This window comes from Sminthopsis crassicaudata, chromosome 1, assembly GCF_048593235.1.
Source record: "Sminthopsis crassicaudata isolate SCR6 chromosome 1, ASM4859323v1, whole genome shotgun sequence".
In the NCBI taxonomy this organism is placed as follows: Eukaryota; Metazoa; Chordata; class Mammalia; order Dasyuromorphia; family Dasyuridae; genus Sminthopsis; species Sminthopsis crassicaudata.
The window spans coordinates 675,395,587-675,415,548 of NC_133617.1; the positions used below are offsets into that span (position 1 = coordinate 675,395,587).

Genomic DNA, 19,962 nt, shown 5'->3' on the forward strand with positions numbered 1-19,962 from the left:
TATCAAAACCACAACAGAAAAAAATATATTTTTCTTTAGGTCTGCTTAGGGTTCACAGGAAAACCAACAACAACAAACCAGAACTCTTGTCTGTTGTTGCTAGGATCAGTGCTTTGCAGATTTTATGTTCAAATCTACAGTTTAATTATTTGGAAAGATTCCCAGTATTCCATGGCAATGAACAGAGGAAATAGGCCAAAACAAAAGAACAATTATGAATAAATAGTCCAGATTTTTTTTCCTTGACAGTTGAAAGCTTGTTTGGATAGCAAGTGCCACTTTCTCACTTTTTAATAAACATGAAAATTTGCTAGTCTCAGCACCATGAAGAAGTACCTTCCCTGAAAACTAAGGGATCACAAATGTAGAGGCCATGATGAAGAACAGACTTTGAGAAAAAGCACAGGGCCAAAGGCCAAGAACAAGCAACCAGTGAGAAACATCAACATAACTGCAATGAGAACCAAAGCTTGTGCCTTACTCTTGGTCAAGATGAAACAGATCCAATTTTATAACCAGCTAATAAACCTCTAAATGATACTCTCAAGGTAAGGGGAACCTTTCAAACATTATTATTATTATTATTATTTGCTGGGGGGAGGGAAGGAGGCCATCAGGGTTAAGTAGCTTGCCCAAATTCAGACAGCTAGTGACTGAGACTGGATTTGAACTCAGGTCTTCTTGTCCTCACAGATGGTGATCTATCCATTGCAACATCTAGATGCCTTGGAACCTTTTTATATGGGATTGAAGCACTAGATCTGCAGAATCTGAAATGTATCCATTTTTTAAAAAGATTGTTATTATAAAATATCCTCACCTGAAACCCAATTTTTTTAAAATGAAAATCATAAATTGCTAAATGGATATAAACAATTCAATCTGGGAGACTGCTAAGAATTATTTCAATATCTCAACCTTAAGTTTTCACTAAAGAAAGGGTCATTCCTCCAATGTCTTTTTAGGTCCTCCAGTAGTACCTGTTTGAGATAAGATAAAGCCAAGTAGCCTGGCCTACTACCTCTGCTGGAAGAAGCTGATTGTAGTAGAATCTACAATGCTAGCCTTCTGGATTTTAAAAGAAGTTCAGGGTCACACATGTGCAAAAATGTTTGTAGCAGCCCTTTTTTAGTGGCAAGAAAGTGGAAACTGAGTGTATGCTCATCAGTTAGAGAATGGTTGAATGAGTTATGATACATGGATGTAATGGAATATTATTGTTCTAAAAGAAATGACAAGAAGGCTGGTTTTAGAGATGCCTGGAAAGACTTACATGAATTGATTCTAAGTGAAGTAAGTAAAACCAAGAAAACATTGTACACTACAATCTCTGATGGATTTGACTCTTTTCAACAATGAAGTGATTCAAGGCAATCCCAATAGACTTATGATGGAAAGAGCCATCCACAAACAGAGAGCACTATGGAGGCTGAATGTGAATCAAACCATAGTATTTTCACCTTTTTTGGTGGTGTGGTTGCTTGGTTTTTTTCCCTCTTTTCCCCCCCTCTTTTGATCTAATTTTTATTGTACAACATGATGAATATGAAAATATGTTTAGAAGAATTGCTCATGTTTAATCTATACCAGATTGCTAACTGTTTAGGGGAGATGGGATGGGGGAAAAGGAAGAATAAAAATTTGAAACACAAGGTTTTGCAAATGTGAATGTTAAAAACTATCTTTACATGTATTTGGAAAAATAAAAAGCTATTACTAAAAGAGAGAGAGAGAGAGAGAGAGAGAGAGAGAGAGAGAGAGAGAGAGAGAGAGAGAGAGAGACGTTCAGGATCAAAGAGTGAGTTTTACATCTGATGCAAGATTCCTTATTGTCACTGCCACTCTTTATGCTTACTCTTTACACCCTCTCTGTTGAAAGAGAAGGATACTAGAACTCTCTCTTTCACCATTCCAGAAACCTCCAGACTCATCTGACATTGGAAAACATTGGGCCACTTTCAAGTGGTTTAAAAAAAAACAAAAACAAAAACAAACAAACAAACAAAAAAAAAAAAAAACAGCACACAATCCAGAGACACAGAACAAAAGAAAAGGATTTGAGTTGAGGTACTGAGGCAATAGTAGGATTCCCTGAGGGAAAAGATGTTGAAGCTGAAGCATCCAAGCATGACCCAGTCTCAGATATTATAACGTTAGAGAGGAAGGAAAGGTAGGTATATGATGATAGGCCAGATCTGGGAACAACTTGGCTTTGGGAGGATAAAAGAGAGAAACATGTAAGGTGACACTGAAGATCCATTCTGGAAAAATGAAAGAATGATTATGTTTTAACTTGGGCTGGGAAACTCTGAGAAAAAAAAGAGACATAATTGCCATATGTCACCAGTATCTATAAAAATAGCAGTGTTTGGGAAAAGCACCTGGATTAAAGGCTTTGGCAAAAGACTATATAAAGATGGGCACAAATTAGAGAAAGACAAGCAACTTTTGCCTTTTAAGTTTCTTTGTGTTTCATATTTTTAGTTGCATTTGTTAAAGGCTTATTATGTACCAGGCACCATGCTGAGTGTGGGTGGAGATGTGGGGGCAAGGGAGAAACAACAAGTAAACAACCACATGCAAAAAAGATACAGGATCAATCAGAGATAATTTCAGAGAGAAAGCACTAGCATTAAGGGACACTGGAAAAGGCTTTTTGTATAAAACTTTAGCTCTTTAAAAAGTCAACTTTCTTTTTTTTTTTTTTTTTTTTTTTTTTTTTAAAAGAATCATACCTGTAATGCTTTTTTAAGGAAGTTGTCAGAAATGATCTTCCAAACACCTGGCTACCAAGTTTAAGTCTAATTCTCCTCATTAGGGAGCTGGCTTTCATTTGCAAAGGAAAAGAAATTAGAAACACTGAAAATGAATCTTTATGGCCTACTTTTCTTTTTTTATTAAAGTTTTTTTTTTACTTTCAAAACATATACACTGATACTTTTCAATATTCACCCTTGCAAAACCTTATGTTCCAAACTTTTTCTCTCCCCTAGATGGCAAGTAATCCAATATATGTTAAACATGTGCAATTCTATACAAATTCTATACAAATGCAGTTACCATGCTGCATAAGAAAAAATCAGATCAAAAAGGAAAAAATGAAAAAGAAAACAAAATGCAACAGAAAACCCCGAAAATACTAAGTTGTGGTTCACATTCAGTCCTCACAGCTCTCTCTCTGAGTACAGATGGCTCTCTATTTCACAAGATCATTGGAATTGGCCTGAATCATATCACTGTTGAAGAGAGTCACATCCATCAGAATTGATCATTGTATAAGTTTGCTATTGTCATGTAAAATGATCCCTGATTCTTCTCACTTCAGCATCAATTCATGTAAGTCTTTCCAGGCTCCGCTGAAGTTATCCTGCTGATCATTTCTTATAGAACAATATTCCATAACATCCATGTACCATAACTTATTCAGCTATTCCCCAACTGTTGTTCTAGTTTCTTGCATGGCACACTTAGTAGTGAAACCATGTCTTCATCAGAAATGTTTAAAGCACTTAATTTTTTACAATGCTGTGCCAGGTGCTATAAAAAAGGAACTAAAAAGGAGGCTCCTGGAAGGCAAGGGCTGGGCCTTTTTTTTTGTATCTCCAGCACTCAGCACAGTGTCTAGTACAGAGGATAGGCTTAATCAATGCTTACTGAGATAAATGCGTATAGGTTAGGTTCTAACATCAGCACATAATGCAAAAATCATATGGAATCAAAATTATCCAATGGAGAAAAATCTAGGCCTTACTGTTCCTGGGAGATAGTGGATTTTTTTCCCATTAGTTAGAATTCTACCTGTGAACTAAAAAGTTTCTGTTTCTCTGCTCCATCCCCCATTACTGCCTTTCTCCCCTGGCACTTTCAACCTAGTACTTCTCCTGTTTTGATTGGAGGGATAAAATATCACCTCATTATATCCTCCAGACAACTTACGATGAGGAAACTGAGGCAAACAGAGAGAGCCTAGGATCACACAGCTACTAAGTATCTGAAACTGAAATTTGAATTCAGGTTGTCCTGACTCCAGACCCAGCACTTTGTCCACCAACTATGTAGCTGCACTTGTTTTATTTCAGATCCACAAAAATGTAGAACAGAGAGAGACCACCACTAAAGCATTGTTAGGGAAATAGTAAAAAGGATTCCTTTTGGTTTAACTGTTCCTTCTTCTCAAATTAAGATAATTAAGATCTAAGATCTAAGATAGATTGGAAAAGGAGTTCCCAGAGTTTTATGATTAAGAAAGTTTATGAAAAGATAAGGAAAGGTATACCCTATATACAGGACAGAGGAAAAATTCATAGTTGAGTAGCAACAATAAGAAGTTACATAATTAGATGGAAAATGGAGACACATTGCCATAGGCATTCCATATCTTGGTTTGGGAGCTGAGACTAAGACATGAGATCTTTTCTGATCAATATAGAAAGCTTTCTTGTATCCCAAAGAGACAATAAAAAGGGAAAGGGACCCATACGTGCAAAAATGTTTGTAGCAGTGCTTTACGTAATGACAAGAAACTGGAAATTGAGTAAATGACTATCAATTGGGGAATGAATAAGTTATGGTATATGAATGTTATGGAATATTATTATTCTATAAGAAACGATCAGCAGGATGATTTCAGAAAAGCCTGGAGAGACTTACATGAACTGATGCTGAGTGAAGTGAATAGAACCAAGAAAACACTGTACCCATTTGCACCCAAAGAAGACTGTGGGGACTGAATGTTTCATAACATAGTATTTTTACTTTTGTTGTTATTTGCATGCATTTTGTTTTCTTTCTTATTTTTTTTTACTTTTTGATTTGATTTTTCTTGTTCAGCATGATAATTGTGGAAACATGTATTGAAGAATTGCACTTTTAACATATATTGGCTTAATGACTATTTAAGGGAGGGGAGGGAGAAAGGGAGAAAAAAATTTGGAACACAAGGTTTTGCAAGAGTGAATGTTCAAAACTATGCATATGTTTTGAAAATAAAAAGCTTTATGAAGAAGTAAAAGTTAAAAATATATAGGAAGTCCTCTTTGAGGAGGGAATTTGAAGCAGCTTAAAGCTTATTTTCTTAAACTGTGGTTTGTGACCCCCTATTGGTCTCATAACTGAATGTGAAGGTTGCAAAATTATGATTTGCTATCAGTAAATGTTTGATTTGTATACACCTATTTTATATATCTATATGCCTCGGGTCACGTAAAAATTTTTTGGGCAAAAAGGGATCATGAGTGGACAAAGTTTAAGAAGTCCTATCTTAAAGGTTTGAGAAGAGAGAAAGACTTTAAAGATCACCAAATGTAATCCCTCTCCCCTTTTACAGTTAAGAAAACTGAGCCTTAGGAGACATATGAGATCGATGGCTTGGTAAGCTGATAAAGGAATGACAATTTAGGTGTGTGACAGTTTAGAATAAGAGAGAAAATTAAGAGTGAGGTAAGTGTATGATCAGGACTCAAAACTGATGTGTCTGCAATGAATAGAGGAGAGAAACTAAGGAGAAATAAACAAAGTACATCCTGGTGAAAGATTTTGACTCTTGGACTTGATCTGAAATATACTAACATGAACTTATTGGAGAAGAAGCTCCAATAGGGAATAGTTTGTGGAGCCAGGAGGACTTGAGTTCAAGTGTTGACAAGCACATAGTGGTTCTCTAACTAGGGCAAGTCAGGTAACCAGAAGATACTGGACCGTCATTGGGAGAGGTAGTTCCTTAAATGGAACTCCTTATGTAGTATAATCAGATTTTTCTCTTGCCCCCAAAAGGGGAAGCAATCATCGAACCTTTATGGGAATATAATCCAAGTCAAAAATAGAAGTAATCAGAGGAAACTGGAAGTTCATGAAGGAGACATTTTGATGAGGAAAACACCATATAAGAAAGAAAGAACTTGCAGCGGGCTGTTTATAATGAGGTCTCCATATACTTCTCACACCAAATCTTAAGAATGATGCCAGTCATTTCATCTGCTTAAGGGCAGATTGTTCTTTGTTCTTATTTACCCAAACTTGATTTTCCCTCTCTCTCCAAACCAAGATAGCAGGCCCCACTACAGCAGATAGCTATAACAAATGACTTTTCCACAAAGATTTAACAGCAGGAAAAGATATGTTTTTTTTTTCTATTAACCTGAGGAATTAAAATAACTTTTCTACTAAGAAAAAAGACTACAAATGGTGGCCAACATGAAGATAATGCTTCTGTCCAATGCAATTTGAAATAATGAGCCTTAATTTATAAGATCACAAATTAAAATAATATAATACAATTGCTAAGAGAAATTGTATGTCTTGAGTTGCTTAAAAGTTAAATCTATCCAACCAACTTTTCCTAAACCCAGATTTATTGGAATAAACAAACCATTCATTTGCACAATTTGCTCTAATTCTTTAAAAATTATTCTGAGTTATTCTTTAGAGGTTTTTATACATGAAGCCATTAGACTTAATGGAATCTATTATCTTAAGAAACTCATTAGCACTGTTACAGTCATTCTAAGGGAACTTGGTGAATTGCTCTACAGGAAACATTATGTGGCTAGAAGAAGAATAGCACTGAAGTGGATTTATCCACCTCTTCCAGGCTAAGGTCTGTGTATCAAGAAGAATCTCAGAATCATCTAAGTACTAATTAATACACCTGATTGTTTGGGTAGGAGATATATCCATTGGGAAGTTTTCCCATCTACTGACAAAATCATCATTCTGTATGTACACAACAAATGAATTATTATTTCTCTTTAGAAAAATTACAGATTAGGTTAAAAACATGAAACATACCTGACCCAGTACTAAGCATGGACCCTCCATAAATATCCAAGGCCAGCTGAGAATATGAATAGCCAAAAACAGTAATTGTCAGACCAACCAGAAGGACAAGTTTTAGCAGGGACTCTAAAACTGTTGCTGCCATGGCAATATCCTCCTGGGATAGGAAGAAAAGTAAAGGAAACCATATGAATCATAATCTAAAGGAAAATATCTCTACTTTTGATACTTGAAAACATCTAGACTTTCTCCTTCATCAATGTACATCAATAGTACATACACTTTTACAGTTAGTGGTCTAATGATCTTCAGAACCAGCTTTTGAAACCTGAATATGTTTTCCCATAAATTAGCAAAGGAAGAGAAATAGAAAAGAACAAATCATTTATGAGGTGAAATTTTTCCCAACTGCTTCTGGATAAATTAACTTCAACTGTCAGCATGTTACATTATGGAATACCTTGACTAAATTCTTTGAAATACTTTCTTTTTTCCCCTTAACTTTTTCATTAAATTAAAATGAAAGTATATCTACTGGCAGCAGCAGCTCTCCCATCCACTTTAAGTTTTCAATATTCTGAAGACAATGTTAATATATAGTAATATACATACTAGATAAGTGAAGAATAACAATAATATTAAGCATAGTATTTGCTAGCAACTGTGCTAAGTACTTAGAACGCAAAAACAAACAATAATACAATTACTGACCTCAAGGAACTCACATTTGAATTCGGGGACAACATGCAAACAACATAATTTATAGATCTTGACACATTTGACAAAATCTCTTATGATTTCTTAGGGCAAAAGCTTCCCCTAATCTGATGATAATTTAAAGTCAAATCAAAATTTTGAAGCAATTTCATGTGAGTATACAATTTTTCCATTTCTTGGAATCATTACTACATTTGCCATATACCATGTAGGATCTTAACATGAATATTTGTCTCCAAACAGCTAATGTTTTGCCCACATTGTGGGCAACTCCCATGCATTAGAATAGAGAGGGGTACCACATGACTCTTCACCATTCTACTTAAGCTATGATTCTTAAATTTTTTATTCTACAGATCACCTTGAGGCCTTTTTGGGTACCTCATATCCTTTGACCTAAGAGGGAAATGGGATACAATTTTTGTCCTTCCTAAGGGAAGAGCTATAGTAGTGAGACAGCTCTTTTCTTTCCTTTGATGAGTAGGAGAAACGAAGACAGGATTAGGATAAACCTCCAAAGTGACAAATAGGGACAAATTAGAGAAAGAGAAGAGCAGTATAGAATGATAGAGCCATGGGGAGACCCATACCCCCAAAACATATGGAGTCAGACTATGCAAAAGAATGATAAGAAGAGGAAGTTAAAATCTTGGAAACACATCTCAGATATAAGGCATAAAGAATAACTGATGCTTCTGTTTTTTTTGTGTTTTTTTACCTCAGCAATGAATGAATTTAATTGAGAACTAATATGAGAGCAAAGACTACCTGTTTTTGAAGCTTGACACTCTTTCCCCTCTCCAGAACCTTAGCAAAGAATATGTAAAAACTCTCCTCAATTGGCAGGAAAACCAATCTGGCCACAAGGGAGCCGAGGTTGTTCACTATGTCATAAATACCTAGTGGAACAAAAAAGGAATGTTATTAATCTTTTGGTCCTGGATTATTCTTCTATAGGGGCAGGTTTTAAAACTTATACAACACACATTTTATTTTTCATGTTGGTTTCTATTTCTGTTAACTTTGCAGAGCAAACAGAAATTCAATTTCAAAAGAAGCAGCTATAATCTATAAATATATTGACACATAAGGAAATCTCTAGCTATATAAACATACTCAAAAGCAATTTGGCTTAGAGAAAATGGGGTTCATCCTCTACCAATATAAACTACCACCCCTTTAGGGATCAACATCCCAGGTCCACAAAGCAGTAAGGGAGAGTATAATGTTAAAATACTTTAGTACCACCACTGGACATTTTAAAAGATATTCTAAACTTTTTATATGCTTACAAAGAACAACAGTCTGGTATCTCTAGAAATTTCATTTTTATAAAAAGCAATAAATCAGTGAACAATATTAATCATTTATTGTTATAAGATATTGCTATCTTATAAACTTAACTATGGTAAAGCTTACCTTGGTCTCCAAAATTTAACACATTCAAAAATGTCATCACATACCGTTCACCTATAAATTTGAAAAAAAAAAAAAAACATGTAAAACACAGATGAAAAAATATATAACATTTAAAACACGAGTTTCAGTTTCTCTTGTCTGACTGGTAGAGCTTTTAATTGAAAAACTGTGATTTTCAGATGAGTCCAGCTTTAATGCTGACTCTAAAAGATTGAAATGTAATGAAAAATATTTTGAAATTATTTTTGACTAAGTTATGGTAAAATCTAGGATGATATTCCAAATCAAGATAATTTCTTCAATTTTTTAAGATAGCAAGTATTCATGATAGAGGACAGAGTTGGTCTTGTAGTCAGAAAGACTGGAGTTCACAGTCTATTTCTAACCTATAATGGCTGTCAAGCTAACACTGGGCAAAACATTTAACTATCTCAGTGGCCCAGGCAATTCTTTAAGACTATCAGTGGCAGAGAAGGTACTGATCTGTGGCAAAGATGACCAAAGAGGAAAATGACAATATCAGAGAGCTATAGAAAAACTAATAGATAGCTGGTGGAGTTATGATTTGATTTTGCCACTTTGTAAAGCAATATGCAAAAATGCTCCAAAAGTCATTAAATCATGCATACCCTTTGACCCAGAAATATTATGCCTAAGCATATATCCCAAAGAGATCAAGGAAAAAGGAAAAGGACCTATGTGTATAAAGATATTTATTACTTCTCTCTTCAAAGTAACAAAGACTAAGGGAATACCTACCTATTAGAATATGACTAAATAAATTATGGTACATGAATATATACTGGAATATTATTGGGCCATTAGAAATTATGAATTGGATGATTTCAGAGGAAACAGAAGACTTTTATGACATGATATAGTGTAATAAACTAAATTTAGGAGAAAAAATTATATAATGACAACAACTTAATAAAGAAAAACTACTTGGAAATACTATAGAACCCTGATCAATGCAATGACAAATTACAATTCCAAAGAACCAAAAAGAAACACACTAACTACTTTTTGCCGGAGAAGTGACAAATTTAAAATGCAGAACGAGAACCATATTTTGGGACAATTTTTTTTTGCTTGAATATATATTTATGAAAGTTTTTTTAATTTTTAAATCATTCAAAAGAAGAGGGAGGAGAAAGAATGCTTATTAATCATAAAAAAAGTTACGATCAGCAGGATGATTTCAGAAAGGCTTGGACAGACTTATATGAACTGTTGCTAAGTGAATTGAGTAGAACTAAGAATATTGTACATAGCAACAACAAGATTATTTGATGACCAATTCTGATGGATGTGGCTCTTTTTAACAATGAGGTGATATAGGTCAATTTCAATAGACTTATGATGGAGAGACGCATCTGCATCCAGAGAGAACTATGGGGACTGAATAGTGTTTTCATCTTTTTTGTTGTTACTTGCTTTTTGTTTTCTTTCTCATTTTTTTCTCTTTTGATCTGTTTTTCTTGTGCAGCATGCTAAATATGGAAATATGTATAGAAGAATCACACACGGTTAACATATTGGATTGCCTGCTGTGTAGAGAAGAGAGCAGGAGAAAGGAGGGAGAGAAATTTGGATCACAGGGTTTTGCAGGGGTGAATGTTGAAGACTGTCTTTGCATGTATTTTGAAAATGAAGGGCTATTTTTTAATATTTAGTTAAAAATTTTAAAAGAATATACTAATTTGCAAGAAGCTCCCCATACCAATGGAATCCCAGGTTTTGTTTAAAGGGGTCTTCTTTACTGGATCTTAATCCAGGTTGGTGTAGTAATCACTAACAGTGGTTCCACAGGGCCTTTTCTTCTTTCCTCATACTGTTTTACTTCGTGATCTCATCAGTTCACAGGGCTTCAATTATTTTCTCTATGCTGATGACTCAAAGCTACTTACTGTCCTAACCTCTTGGCTGACCTCCAATCTTGCATCTCCCAGTTTTTCAGACATTACAAACTGGATATTCATCAGACATCTTAAATTCAGTTATATCCCAAACTAAACTCATTATCTTTCCTTCTAAACCTTGCTTCTCTCCAAACTTCCCTATTACTGTTGAGGGCACAGTCCTGCAGGCTCCAATTTTCACTTCTCATTCTCATCCCCCATATCCGATTTGTTGCCAAGGCCTGTCAATTTCACCTCGAATATGACCCCTTCTCTTTCCTCTGACATGGCTATCATCCTGATGCAGGCTCTATCATCTCACTCTTGGACTACTGGCCCTGCTGGTCTCTTCCCTTGACAATCTATCTTCCACTAAGCCATCAAAGGGATTTTTCTAATGATTTTCTTAAAGTGACAGCCTGGTCATGTCACCTTCCTCCTTAACAAACTCCAATGGTATCCTGATCATCTCCACGATTAAAGACAAAATCCTCCGGCATTCAAAGCCCCTCCTAATCTAGCCCTACCTCACTTCTTTTCTAGTCTTCTTACACCTTATCCTCCATATGATCTTCAAGACAGAGACATTGGGCTCCTTGCACTCCACGAACAAGACAGTCCATCTTGAGGCATTTTTTCTGGCCATTCCCCATGATTAGAATACTCTCCCTTCAAAACTTCACCTCCTGGCTTCCCTCCTTCCTTCAAATTCCAGCTAATATCTCACTTTTCCAAAGTCTCTTAATTCTGGTACTTGCAACTTGATAATTATTTCTTATTTATCCTGTATATGGTTTGTTTGTGCATATCCTGGTGCTTTGTTTCCCCAATTATACTGTAAATTCCCCTCCCCATCTCAGACAGAGGCTGTCTTTTGCCTCTCTTTCTCCAATATTTCTTTCTCCAGCACTTAGCACAGTGCCTAACACAAAACTATTTTATAACTTATTTAAAATGTACATTTCCATTTAAACACTTTTTTACTTTTAGGCATTCTAAATTTGACAAATCCCAACAAATATGAACATTTCCAAATACTAAGAACAAAAAAAAAAAAGAGAATTTTATATGTGACTATCAATTATATGCAGCCTTTTTTTAAAAGTCTGTAATAGAGCCAATATATTAGTTTCAAAACTAGCCAGCTGATTTGTCTCTCTGAAATTCTTAATCTCTTCTGTGAATCTGTAAAAGATTCCTCAATGATACTCTTCTGATACTTTTACTAGTTCCCTTTTCACCATAAAATCCTTTCCTTGATCTTTAATGGAAAGGATTTCACTATTTAAAAAACAAACATACACAAAAAACCCAACAACAACCCCTTGTAATGAATGAGTACAGTTAAACAGAACAAAGCTACCCATTGACCATGTGTGAAAATCTATGTTTCACATGTATTGGTCTACCTGCCATCTGGGGTAGAGATTAGGGGAAAGGAGGGGGAAAATTGGAACAAAAGGTTTTGCAAATGTCAGTGCTGAAAAATTACCCTTGCATATAGCTTGTAAATAAAAAGCTATAATAAAAAAAAAAGAAAATGTATGTTTCATTCTGAGTCCTAGTCCATTATCTCTTATCAAGTTTCATCACTAGTTATCTGAAGTCAGGAATGAACACTGCATTAATCAGGATTCCAAATAGTTCAAACTTGTTTCTTTTACAATGTTGTAGCCATTATATAAATTACTCTCCTAGTTCTAATCACTTCACTTTTTCAGTTCTTTCAATTCTTCCCAGGTTTCTCTGAATCTATTTTTTTTATCATTTTTTTATTCATTGCAAATATAAATTTTAAATACAAAATAGAAAAAAACATTGCCAAGAACACAGCAGAATATGAGAATTCAAAATGTAAAGCCAAAAATATCCATTTAAAGAAAGCCTACATAATAAACATTACACAGTGTGTTCAGAGCTATCCATTTTTTCTTTGCTTCCTTATAGGTTTTCTTTTATTCTCTGCTATGCAATTTTTACTTTACTCTTTCCCCCTCTCCCCTAAGAAAGCAACAATTAAGTGAGGATACATTTATAAATGCACATATGTTCAAATATACGCAGATATCTATAATCATACATGTATATATGCATATATATTCACATAAATCTATATAAAATTGTACTATGCTGGTTTGTCCTGTTTTTCTGAAGTTGGAAAGTATCTTCCTTCTTAAGTCCAAGCTTTTTCATATATTTCTAGATCCACTAACTCACCATTTCCTATACCACAGCAATATTCTAACCTTATATAAACTATAGTTATTTTAAATAGTCTAGAACAATATTTATACTACTGACATACAGTATAGTTTCCCTATTTTTCTCTTTTGATTAAATCTATTTTAGCCTTAATTTTGAAATCATGATTACTACTCCTATATTTTTTACCTAATAAATTCTACTACTGATCTTTACGTTTGTGTGCACCTGACTCCTCTGCTTTACCTCTACCTACTTACTACCTTGCCCTTCTATTATTTAAATTACCCCCCTTCAAGGATCCCTTCCTTATCTCCTCCCTCCACTTTTATCCCATTCTCTTCTATACCCCCTCCTTATCTTCTTCCTTCACCCTCTTATTCCTTTATAAATTTAGAAGACTTTTATTGCTTGCTAAATATATATATGTAATTTTCTCTTTAACCCTGATCTGATGTAAGTAGCATTCCCTCTAAAAATCCCTCCTTTTCCACTGTCACTATCCCCTTCTCCTCCCATTTCTTTCTGAATTTAGAAGACTTTTATACCTTTGTAGACAATACATGTATTGTTCCCTCTTTAATCCATTCGTGATGACAGCAGGATTAAGAACTACCAGCTCTCCTCCACCTAATTCTTCTGTTTCCTACATTTGCTTTTTAGGATTACATCAGGGGCAGCTAGATGGCGCCAAGGATAGAACACCAGCCCTGGAGCCTCAGACACTTATCACTTACTAGCTGTGTGACCCTGGGCAAGTCACTTAATCCTGACTATCTCATCAAAAATAATAATAATAGAAACATATTCAGCTCAACTCCAATTTTTTTCAAACTAATGACAATAAGACATATTTTACATTTCCACCTATAAAACATAAACTGCTTTTTCTTATTGAGTCCCTTGTAATAAATCTTTGATGTTCATCTTATATTTCTCTTGAATCTTGCAAGTCACATTTTCTATTAATTTCAGATCTTTTTGTTACAAAATCCCAAGAGTCTGACAATTTTTGGAATATCCTTTTTTGTGTGTGTTCAGGATTATGCTTAGAACTTTTCTGGGTAGAATATTTTCAGCCACAATCTCAGATCTTTCTCTTCAATGTAGAGTGTTCTAAAACCTGAGGTCTTTTAATGTGGATAACTGCTAGATCTTTGCCAAAATTGAATTTTTTTTCTTGTTGCTCATAATATTTTCTTCTTAACCTGGGGTTTCAGAATTTAGGTATGATGTTCTCAACATTTTCCTTGTAGGATCTCTTTCAGGTGGTGATCAGTGGATTTTTTTCTATTTCTATTTTCCCCTCTTACCCTAACACTTCAGGATAATTTTCTTTAATTATTTCTTATGTTATTGTATCAAGATTCTTTTTTTGGTCCTAGCTTTCAAGTAATCCTATTATTCTTATGTTTTCCTTTTGTTACTTCTTATATTGCAATAATATTCCATTATACTGATTTTTTTTTTCCTGCTGAGGCAATTGGGGTTAAGTGACTTGCCCAGGGTCACACAGCATTAAGTATCTGAGTGTTAAGTGTTAAGTATCTGAGATCATATTTGAACTCAGGTTCTCCTGACTTCAAGATTGGTGTTTTATCTACTGCACCACCTAGCTGCCTCTCATTACATTGATTTTTCATAATTTGTCCAGCATTTTCTTTATATAGGCACCCCTTTAGTATCCAGTTCTGTGCTACAACATAAAAGATTGCTGTATTTTTGTAGGGATAAATCCTCTTCTCTTTTAAAAATTTCTTTGTGACAATCAGCAGATCTGGTAAGACTTATATAAACTGATGCTAAGTGAAGTGAGTAGAACCAAGAGAACATTGTACAGAACAAAAAGAAGATTACATGATTATTGACTCTAATGGATTTGGCTCTTTTTAACAATGAGGTGACTCAGGCCAATTCTGATAGACTTGTGATGGGGAGAGCCATCTGCATCCAGAAAGAGAACTATGGGGACTGAATGTGGATCACAATTTTTTTGTTGCTGTTTGCTTGCTTGATTTTTTTTCTTTCTTATGTTTTCCCTTTTTGATCTGATTTTTCTTGTGTGGCATGATAAATGTGGAAATATTTATAAGAATCACACATGTTTAATTATATTGGATTACTTTAGGGGAGAGGGTGGGGCAAAGGGAAGGAGAAAATTTTGGAATACAAGTTTTTGCAAGAATGAATGCTAAGAAAAAAAGAGTGAATGTTGAAAACTATCTTTGTATGTAATTTTGAAAATAAAAAGGTATTATTGAAATTTAAAAAACAATCTTTGTGGCTATATACCTAGTAGTGGTATTGCTGAGTCACAGTAGAAACACAGTTGGGTGACTTTGGGGAAGATTCTCAGAATGGTTAGACCAAATCTCAACTCCACCAACTGTGTATCAGTCTATTTATACTCTCACAGCAACTCCAACAATTGTCATTTTCCATTTTTGCCTTCTTTGCCTTTGATAGGTATAAGGGGAAATCCCCAGTGTTGTTTTAATTTGCATTTCTCTTCTTATTAGTAGCTTGGAATCTATTTTTCATACAGTAGTTGATAATTTGGATTTCTTTCCTTGAGAAGTACACCTTTATATTCTTTAATCATTTCTTTACTGAAGAATAACTCTAGATGGCACTGTGGATAGAGCATCAGTCTTGGAATGAAGAGGATCTGGGTTCAAATCCAGATTCAAACATCTTTACTAGCTGTATGAGCCTAGGCAAGTCACACCTCCAATTGCCTTGACTCCTTATCTCCCCCCCCCCAAATAAAAGTAGCCCTTGGTCTTTCATATTGAAATCAGTTCTCTAAAGGTCTTTAATTCTCCCCTATTCTTCACCTATCACTTAAGTGCTTTCTGATACCATCTCTATCTCCTTCTCTGTCTAACATGATGAAGCAGCTTTACTCCAAAGATATCCTCTATACTTATCCAAGTGACCTCATTCAATCCCCTCTCCTCCAAAAGGCTATGCCCTCTGCTATCCTTACTCTATGTTCAGTCTCTTCTCTAGTATCTCTTCCTACATCCTACATGTCTCCTTCATTCTGAAAAAACCCTCCTTTGATTTTCCATCTTGATAATTAATCATCCTGTATCTTTTCTGCTCTTCATACCCAAACTTTTCAAGAAGGCCATCTATAATAGGTTTCTCCACTTCTTTCACTCCTTCTTAACCCCTTAAAATCCAAATTCTGATTTTATCATTCTACCAAAACTTCTCTCTCCAAAGTTACTAATGATTTTTTAGTTGCCAAATCTAATGGGTTTTTTTCAATTCTCATTCTTTATCTCTGTGCAAACTCTGACACTTGATCCCTCTTTCCTTCTTGATCCTGTATTCTCTCTAGGTTTTTAGGACATTGTTCTTTCTTGGTTTTCCTCCCAACTAAGTGACTACTCCTTCTCTGACTCCTTTGCTGAGTCTTCATTTAGATCATACCCTCTAAACTTATGTGTTCCACAGGGATCTTTCTGTCTGGGGCCTTCTACTCTTTTCCCTCATATGCTATTTCACTTGGTGGTCTCAACAGCTCCTATAGATTTAATTACAATCTCTATCTTGATGATTCTCAAATCTACCTCCCAACCATGTATCTCCAACTGCCTTTCAGACATCTTGAACTAGAGGTCCATCTTGAACTTAATATGTCCAAAACAGAATTCATTATCTTTCTCCTAAACTTTTCTCTCCCTGCTACCTTTCCTATTATTGAAGAGTAACACTATCCTCCCAGTCTCTCAGGCTTGCAACCTGGACTCTTTTAATTTCTCTTTACCTACCATATCCAAGTTGGTGACAAGATCTATTGAGTTCACCTTTACAATATCTCAAATACATTCTCTTCTCTCCTCTGACACCATCACCATTCCAGAGCAGGCCCTCATCACCTCATGCCTGACTTACAGCAAAAGGCTACTGGTAGGTCTGCCTATCTCCATTCATTCATTACAGCGATCTTCCTAAAATTTCAAGTCCTACTATATCACTCCCCTACTCAGTAAACTCCAATGGCTCCCTATTGCTTCCAAGATCAAGAATAATTCCTCTACTTGGTATTCTAAGCCTTCCATAACCAATCCCCTCCTACCTTCCTTAATCTTACACATTACTCCTCAACATGTAATCTTCAATCCAGTGACATTAGCCTCCTGGCTATTCCATAAACAAGATATTCTGTCTCCAGGCTCCTGACATTTTCTCAGACTGTCCTCTATATTTGGAATGCTTACTGTCCTCACTCTGTCTACTGATTTCCCCAACTTTCTTTAGGTCTCTACTATATACAGTCTTTCCCCAACTCCTCTTGCCTTCCTTTGGTAAATTACCATTTATCTTATATTTGCTTGTAGTGAATAAATTTGTTTACATATTGCCTCTCTCATTAGCTTATAAGTCTCTTGAGTGCAGGTCTGTCTTTTATTTCTTTTTGTAACCCCAATACCAGCACTTGTTGGGTTCTTAGTAAATATTTATTGATTGATATCATACTGGTTTTGTAATAGAATCTAATTTATCTTTAAAGCCAGAGACCACACAACACATTTTCTCCTTCAGAATCCAAATTTCAAATGTAACCCATACAAGCCAACAGACACTTATCCTATCCTGTTGTCCTGAAATTATACAATTTTGTGTTTTATCTTAAATGAGAGTAATGAATCAAAACAAAAATGGGACTTATAAAATCAACTATAGCCCAACATGAAAATTTTTACACATTTGTGGTGTCATCAGTAACAGCTCCTTATTAATAAGCATAGGATTCACAATCTAACCATACCCATATTTGCTGTGACACTTACAAGCTTTATAGGTAAGGATAAATCAGTTAACCAAAAGACTGATTTTATATTAGAAAGATAATATGACAATTATTAAGGCTGATTTTTGCACTGAAATACCCCAAGAGACTTTAAAGACCTTTATTTTACAAAAGAAGGTGAAATTCAGAAGGGAATTCTTTTAGTGAGTTCTAGTTACATTTTCAATAGTTAAGGCTTGGTTGGTAAGTTTGTAGATTTATATCTCATATAAAAAAGGATTTAATGATCATTAGTGATCTAGAAAACAAATATGGGCCACAATGCAAGTAGAATATGCTTTCTGCAAGCTAACTATAATTGCTATAAATCATCTGGGGCCAAGAAAAGGTGCATATAAGCAAAAATATTTGTCAAAAATATTCAGTTGGACTTTCCATGTTAAAATGTGACAAACTGAGCAGCACTCTCATGTCTACAAAGTATTAGTGCTAGTTTTCCTATTATGTCACATAAAAGAATATTTGATTCTGTTTTCTCTGAAAGTTCCTGAACCTCTTAATTTAAAAAAGCTAAGTATCTATATTTAGGTTAATAGTACCAAATCCACAAAATTAGAAGGATCCATCCCCCAAATTTACAGATGAAGGAAACAAAATATAAAACTGAGAAGGGTTTTTATCCAAGTCATAGAATCAATCAACAAATATTTCCTGAATCTCTATTTTTAGCTTAATGATAATCAAAACCAAATAAATTTGTCGCCATTATGTCTATATTCTAGCTATACCTCTATTAAGATTAGGGTCTCATCATATTCATTACTTGGGTGAATCTCGTTTCCCTATGCAAATGAAATAATAAAAATCTGATTCTTAACAGCCCATTCATAATATGAAAATGGAAGCAAGGATGGAAAGTTAGGAGATTTGTGTACCAACAAATAATTAGCTTCTATGACAATGAGCAAGTAATTTCCCTTTTCTTTTTTTTATATACAAATTAAGAGATTGAATAAGATCATCTTTGAGGTTCTTTTCAGTTATAAGAGTCTTTATTTCACATGAAGCAGTTAAAAAACTAGATGACAAAGTCAGGAGTCAAAAAGATAATTCTTAGGCTGGGGCACTTCTCTGAATCTGGAACAGATGAAATTCAGGAGGGATAAAGATAAAGTCTTATACTTAGATTCAAAATATCCATTTCACAAACACAAGAGGAAGGAGGTATAGCTAGGCCAACGATCTATCCAAAAATAATCTGAAGCCTTTATGTTAGTAGTGTGCTGTAAAAGCTAAAAAGCTAATGTAACTTTGGGTTGCATTAAAAAAAGGCTGTACTGCTTCTACAAGTGAGGAGGTGACAGTTGTACTCTCTATATATAGTGCCCTGGTCAGTCCCTGTTTGAAGTAATATGTTTAGTTCTGAGCATTATGGTTTAGGAAGGCCATTGATTAGCTGAAGAGTGTCCAAAGAGAGTGAAGAACCTTGAAAGCATGTCATAATAGGGTTGCCTGAAAGAATTTGGGATATTCCCAAGGAAATACTGAGGAGGGGAAAGGGACCTGTATGTGCCAAAATGTTTGTGGCAGCTCTTTTCGTAGTGGCTAGAAACTGGAAGATGAATGGATGCCCATCAATTGGAGAATTGTTGGGTAAATTATGGTATATGAAGGTTATGGAATATTATTGATCTGTAAGAAATGACCAGCAGGAGGAATACAGAGAGGCTTGGAGAGACTTGCATGAACTGATGCTGAGTGAAATGAACAGAACCAGAAGATCGCTGTACACTTCAACAACAATGCTGTATGAAGATGTATTCTGATGGAAGTGGATATCTTCAACATAAAGAAGATCCAACTCACTTCCAGTTGATCAATGATGGACAGAAACAACTACACCCAGAGAAGGAACACTGGGAAGTGAATGTAAATTGTTAGCACTACTGTCTATCTACCCAGGTTACTTATACCTTCGGAATCTAATACTTAATGTGCAACAAGAAAATGGTATTTACACATATATATTGTATCTAGGTTATATTATAACACATGTAAAATGTATGGGATTGCCTGTCATCAAGGGGAGGGAGTAGAGGGAGGGAGGGGATAATGTGGAAAAATGAATACAAGGGATAATGTTATAAAAAAAAATTACTCATGCATATATACTGTCAAAAAAAT

The 19,962-nt window shown here is 34.9% G+C and overlaps 1 protein-coding gene and 1 long non-coding RNA gene across 3 annotated transcripts in view; one reads left to right on the top strand and one right to left on the bottom strand.

The window, feature by feature from the left end:
• Positions 1-19,962, bottom strand: part of RFT1 (RFT1 glycolipid translocator homolog) — a 56,344-nt gene that overhangs the window by 19,446 nt on the left and 16,936 nt on the right. For both annotated transcript variants that reach the window (XR_012484926.1, XM_074283532.1), the window contains exons 8-10: positions 8,911-8,961; positions 8,260-8,390; positions 6,787-6,931 (exon numbers count right to left, since the gene is read on the bottom strand). Coding sequence is in view for 1 of the 2 variants with exons in the window: in XM_074283532.1 (XP_074139633.1) it covers positions 6,787-6,931; positions 8,260-8,390; positions 8,911-8,961 (327 nt within the window). In the remaining variant the exon portion in view is untranslated. The remainder of the gene's footprint in view (positions 1-6,786; positions 6,932-8,259; positions 8,391-8,910; positions 8,962-19,962) is intronic.
• Positions 60-19,787, top strand: LOC141551655 (uncharacterized). Its single transcript, XR_012484927.1, has 3 exons — positions 60-548; positions 694-1,293; positions 10,400-19,787. It is a non-coding gene; the product is annotated as an uncharacterized LOC141551655 (long non-coding RNA).